The sequence below is a fragment of the Ipomoea nil genome, unplaced genomic scaffold (genome assembly GCF_001879475.1).
Source record: "Ipomoea nil cultivar Tokyo-kokei standard unplaced genomic scaffold, Asagao_1.1 scaffold3105, whole genome shotgun sequence".
NCBI classification, from domain to species: domain Eukaryota; kingdom Viridiplantae; phylum Streptophyta; class Magnoliopsida; order Solanales; family Convolvulaceae; genus Ipomoea; species Ipomoea nil.
In genome coordinates this window covers 1,148,994-1,155,490 of record NW_017619533.1, presented here as the reverse complement: position 1 = coordinate 1,155,490, position 6,497 = coordinate 1,148,994, and the positions used below count along the sequence as shown (strand labels likewise).

The following is a 6,497-nucleotide window of genomic DNA, read 5'->3' as shown; positions in this document are numbered from 1 at the left end:
TTAAGACTAACATTAACGGTAGTAAACGAGTAACCTGCCTCGTTACAGCGGAAGCTTTAGGATCGCCCGGATATCCCCAGCCATAGTCGTTGGTATTGCCACGAGATGGTAAACCTGCAGAATAAAGGTTAGTGTCGTTTTGTCTACCACTTCTCTCCCGAATACGTGATGGTACGTGTCCTGAACACGGGAGCTGTGGGAGGACTATTTTGCTTAGTAGCCTACATGCCATCAACATAGGCAGATATTCAGTTAAAGCTTAACTGAATATCCTAAGTTGCATAACAGATTAAGTCACTAATTGACTCAATCTCCTACTTGCACCACAACCACCCAATAATACAATATATTATAATATATTGTATTTAGGGAAAATACTTACAGGCAGCACCAGCGAGAACTCCGGCAAAGGCTTAGCAGCATCGACCTGCAAGCAGTAAAGAAACAAAGACGAGCAAATGCAAAAACACTACGCAGCAGCCGGCAACCTCGACGATTTGCGATGCGGTAGAAAGCTCTGGCAACTGGCGGCTTCTGCGAAGAACTTCGGTGGAGGCATCGACGGAACTCCAGCTCACCGGTTGGCCTTCTGCGACGGAAACGGTGGGGAAACAGAGCTTTTGAGATGCAATCCTACGGCAACAAAGGTATACTCCGGCGGGCAGTTTGGTAACTCTGGCGAATGCAGCGACTCAACAACCTGGTGATGTCCGGTGACTTCTGCAAAAAAAAAAAAAAATCTGGCGAGGGGTGGTGCAGTCCAACACTGTCAGCGATAATTCTCTAGTAGCACCAGCCGACAGTCCGCGATCCACAAGGCTGAGCAGCGTCAAAGTTGGGCGAGAACTTCCAATAGCGGCGGCCTCCGGCGAACAGATTTCACGTTGCTCGTTGTTCCACGAGATTGGCAAGAAGCCCTATGCTCCTAGTAGCATCAACGACGTAGACTCCGGCGGACAATTCCGGCGAGCATCAACAGATGAAAACTGCGACAGACAGGTGGCAAAACACAAAAAAATAAAATCCTTGAAGCAGTTGGTGGGTTACTGCTAGCGTTTAAAGTTGCTCCTTTCCTTCTCGTTTTTGTATTGCAGCCGTACGTGTATGTGTTGTCATTCCTGCATATAAAAGGCTATGCATAAAGGAAAAAGGAGAATAAGAATGGAAGTTACCTTATTGAAGGGCAGAGTTCCGGTTGTTAGCTCATCTCCTCTTCCTCAGTTTCTCTGTGTTTCCGGTTGTTAGCTCATCTCCTCTTCCTCAGTTTCTCTGTGTTTGTGGGATTAGTAAGTTTATGTATGTATTTATAGTGCATGGCGAAGGAACTGGAGATGGAGTTGGAGTCTGAAATCCCAATAGGATTAAGATAAAACTTCCGCAACGAGAAACAGTTTTGTCGCTAAAAACAAGCTTCCTTCTGGTGGTGGGATTCGTATGCTACGGGAGTCCCGCATGAGAGAATTTTGAGACTAATTCAGTCATAGTTTTGAATGGGCATCACTCATCAGTGTTGAAGAGGTGATGGGCTTGGAACTTTTAAATGGGTCAATGAATGTTGTATAAGCTCAATATTCAACATGACAGAATCTTCATACCTTTGGGCTCTGGGCTCATGGAATTGCACTATGACCAATTGCATCTTAAAATAATTTTGGGCTAAATGAATGTTATGCATGTGTTTTGGGCCTATGAAATTAAAATGCACCTTGATGAAATTGAAGGATCATTTGATTGAGTTTCGAGACTTCTTCGCTCCAAGTACATCAAGCAGCATGTCCCGACGAGTCTCGAGGGGGCAATTTGTAAACATAGAAAATTTGAACCCGACAAATGGAGGGACAAAATTATTATTGGGCCAGTGTTGAAATTGATTATTGGACCAATTTAATTAATTGGGCCATAATAATTAAATTAATTTAATGAGTCCAATTAAATTTGATTTTGGACTATTGAATTGATTAATTAATTGGCCCAAACCCACTTCATATTTGAATTTGAATTATAATTATAATTTAAATATAATATAATTTTATTATATTTGAATTAGATAATTATAATTTAATTTGAATTTGAATTAGATTATACAATAATGAACCTGGACTTGATCTTGGACAAGGTTCATTTTCCTAATTAATTAATTAATTAATTAATTAGTTAACTAAAAAGGGGGGTTGGTTGAGGAATTTTGGTTAAGCTTTTAGTATAAATAGGGCCTTCGTTTTCATTCCAAAACACACTTGAAAGCTTGAAGAACTTGAAGGCTTGAGAGCTTGAAGGCATTGAACAACTTGAGGACTTAAGGAGTTGAGAGCATTTGAAGAGCTTGAAGGCATTGAAGAACGCTTGAAGATTTGAAGGCATTTTTGTTGATTTTGCAGGCAATTTGAATCCATTGCAGGTACTTTGGAGCTTTGCAGAATTGATTGTCTCGAAGATCTTGAAGTCTTTTGAAGGCATTTGAGGATCTTAAAGCAGCTTGAATCCATTGCATGTGTTTTGAAACTTTGCAGGGTTGATTACTTCTAAATTCTTGACGCTCGTTGTTGGAAGTCACGCCACTTAAATCCCAGAAGCTACGCCACTTAAATCCCGGAGGCGCGCGCCACTTAAATCCCGGAGGCTACGCTATTTGAATCCCGGAGGCACTCCCATAGATAACGTCAGTGAAGAACCAGAGGACTAGACAGAGATTTTGTACCTGCATATTAAATTATACGTACACTGTACACAAAATTTTGTGAATATATACAAAGTTTACTTTTTTGTGTTTACAGATTTTGGCACGCCCAGTGGGACCACTCTGCCTCTCATCTCTTCACTATCGATCTACATCAGCAAGCAACTCTACTAGCAACCGGAATGGCGTCAAGAAGCTCGATGTTCAAGAAGTCTTATGCCCAAGCCGCTAGTTCCAAGTCTTCATCAACAATTGGTTCTGAAGCTAGCCGAGAGATCGAAACACCATTAATCAGGAGCCGTGCAAGGAGCTTAGGAATGCGACCGCCAGAGCCTGAGTCAATTGTTCGACGCATGATTCAAGGACTCGAAACGGCCCCTTCCGTCCCGAGGAAGTCTATCTATGTTGCAGGTCCATCATCTTCGAAAGGAGCAGCCGATAGCGGGAGGCTGGCTTCTTCGAAAGGAGCAGCTGGCAGCGGGATGCTGACATCTCCGAAAGAAGCGGCGAATAGCAAGAAGTCATCTACCTCAGAAAGAGCGGCTAATAGTGAGAAGTCGACTACCCCAAAAGGAGCAGCTGGTAGCGAGAGTCTAACATCTCCGAAAGAAGCAGCCGATAACGGGAATCCAACATCTTTGAAAGGAGTTGATGATAGTAGGAGCCCAACATCCCCAAAAGGAAACGCTAACATCGGAGGCTCATCACCGACATCGCCGTCGTCCAACATGTGGAAGGTCGCGCCAGAATGGTCACGCATATATACAGGCATGCCGGCTATGACAACAAGCGCGACAACTATAGAGGACCAGCTTGCAAGCATCACTAAGGCGCTTGAAGGGATCACTACCCTCCTTCAAAACCAAGAAAAGAGAATCAACGACTTAGCTGAAAAGGTCGAGAGCACAAGGAATGGCGAAACTAGCCGGGCTCCTGGGAAACAACCTGAGGTTCAAGGAAAGATGCCTCGCACTCACCAACTTACATTGGGCGAACTGCAGTGCACGAGGAATCAACTTCACACATACCAAGTTCGGACAGGAACATTCCAGTCACAGGGGGCATGATACCTGTAGATCGGCTTAACGAGTTCATCATTGGAGCTATTAAAGGAAAGCTCGAGGGGGAAAAACCTTCATACACTTACACCAAGCCTTACACCCAAAGGATAGAGGATTTGAAGATGCCCATTGGATATCAACCTCCAGCATTTCAACAATTCGATGGGAAAGGCAATCCAAGACAACACACCGCCCACTTCATGGAAACATGCAACGACGCTGGGACATATGGAGATCTTCTTGTCAAGCAGTTCGTCCGCTTTTTGAAGGGTACTGCCTTCAATTGGTACACTGACTTGGAGCCTAGCTGCATTGATAGCTGGCATGACATGGAGCGCGAGTTCTTGACTCGCTTCTACAGCACAAGAAGAACCGTTAGCTTCTTAGAACTCACTACCACTCGTCAAAGAAATGGTGAAAGCTTGTCTGCTTACATTGAAAGATGGAGGGAGTTATGCTTGAATTGCAAGGAAAAGATATCACAGAGTTCTGCGATTGAAATGTGCATCCAAGGCATGCACTTCGAGCTCTCCTACATCCTCCAAGGGCTCAAACATAAGAGTTTTGAGGAATTATCTAGTCGCGCCCACGATATGGAGTTAAGCATAACAGCTAATGGTAGACAAAACATACACATTCAAAGCTTCTACAATGGGGGCAAGAGTCATGATGACGTTGAAAATGGTGGCAAAGCCTTTAAGAAATATGAAAGCATGGATGCTATGCATGTGAATATTCAACCAACTAGGATATTCACTGAAGCTACTGGTGAGTCTAAGGATGCTTCTAGATTATTACATGGTAGTAAAAGGCTTTCTTTCAGGGAAAGACAAAACAAGAAGTGCCCATTCTTGGATTCTGATGTCCCACATATGTTTGATGAGCTATTAAGGTACAATCTCGTTGATTTGCCAGAAATGAGGCGACCACACGAGGCATCAATGGTGGATGATCCGAGTTATTGTAAGTATCATAGACTTGTCGGACATCCAATTAAAAATTGCTTTGTCTTTAAGGATAAAGTAATGGAGTTAGCTCGAGATGGGAGAATTGAACTTGCAGATGCCATGGCAAGCGCTAATCAAGTTTCCATCTCATGCGGTAAATCTACTTCGCTACTCATTGAGAGGAACAATGTGAAGGGAAATAGAAAATGACACAAGTGTCTATTCCCTCTTAACATCAAGTCTTATGATACCAAACCCGAGTATGATACTCGACATGGTATTAAGCATGCTAAACAACACCATGTTGATGATGCGGCACGACCATCTAAGCAAGTTATGAAAAGGTGGGTTAAGAAGAGAATGTTACAGGGCCCTACTGATGGGAGGACTTGCAGCCACCATATGAAAGCACGAGTTCCAGTCACATTGGCAGATTACGTGCCGAAGTGGTTCCATATTACTCCAACTAACCAAGGAATGAAGATGAAAATTCCTCTGATCAACCCATATGCTAGAGAAGAATGTGCCTCAACACATTATACCACAATATGTGATAGAGGAAATATTCTTCAAGCTTCCTCAATGTGAATTGAAAACACATCATATTACTTCAAGGCTCCCGGCACGAGTCAAAACTGCCTCATATTCCTTAAAGACACCCCGACACGAGTCAAAACTGCCTCATATTACTTCAAGGCTCCCCGGCACGAGTCGAAACTGCCTCATATCCCACAAGGCTCCTTGGCACGAGTTGAAATGACCTTATAGTTTCAAGACTTCCATGCACTACATACTTTCAAGCAGTGTATGCTCTCAAGTGGCATGTCCAAGAAAGTCTCGAGGGGGCAATTTGTAGACACAGAAAATATGAAGCCGACAAGTGGACCGATTAAATCATTATCAAGCCCAATTTCAGGGTTGATCATTAGTCCAATTTAATTAATTGGACTATAATGATTAAATTAATTTAATTAGTCCAAGTAAATTTGATTTGGGCTATTGAATTAATTAATTAATTAATTGGTCCAAGCCCATTTCATAAGTGAATTATAATTATAATTTAAATATAATATGATTTTATTATATTTGAATTAGATAATTATAATTTAATTTGAATTTGAATTAGATGATAGAATAATGAACCTAGACTTGATTTTGGCAAGGTTCATTTTAGTAGATAAATTAATTAATTTAATTTAATAAATATTAGTGGAGTTTGTTGAGGGATTTTAGTTACAAACTTCACTATAAATAGAGCCTCAATTTCATTCTTTAAATCACACCTCAAATACATTGAAAACAACTTGAAGACTTGAGAGCTTGAAGGCATTGAAGAACGACGCTTGACAACTTGAAGACTTGAGGAGTTGAGAGCATTTGAAGAACAACTAGAGCATTTGAAGAGCTTGAAGGCATTGAAGAAAGCTTGAAGACTTGAAGGAATTTTTGTTGATTTCGCAGGCAATTTGAATCCATTGCAGGTACTTTGGAGCTTTGCAGAATTGATTGGATAGAAGATCTTGAAGTCTTTTGAAGGCATTTGAGGATCTTTAAGGCAACTTGAAGCCATTGCAGGAGCTTTAATTTGATGTTTTGTAGAGTTGATTGCTTCGAAGCTTGACATTTGCTATTGAAGATCACGCCAATTGAATCCCGGAAGCTACGCCATTTGAATTCTGGAGGCACGCGCCACTTGAATCCCGGAGGCTACGCTATTTGAATCCCGGAGGCACTTCAATAGATAACAATAGTGAAGAATCAGAGGACTACACAGTGACTTGTACCGGCACCTTGAATTATACACACGCTGTA

At 41.9% G+C, this 6,497-nt stretch overlaps 1 protein-coding gene across 1 annotated transcript; it reads left to right on the top strand.

Moving 5' to 3' along the window:
• The first annotated feature begins 3,740 nt into the window (after positions 1-3,740).
• Positions 3,741-4,895, top strand: LOC109166772. The gene has a single exon (XM_019315660.1). The coding sequence runs from the start codon at positions 3,741-3,743 to the stop codon at positions 4,893-4,895; it is 1,155 nt and encodes a 384-aa protein (XP_019171205.1).
• The last annotated feature ends 1,602 nt before the right edge of the window (positions 4,896-6,497 follow it).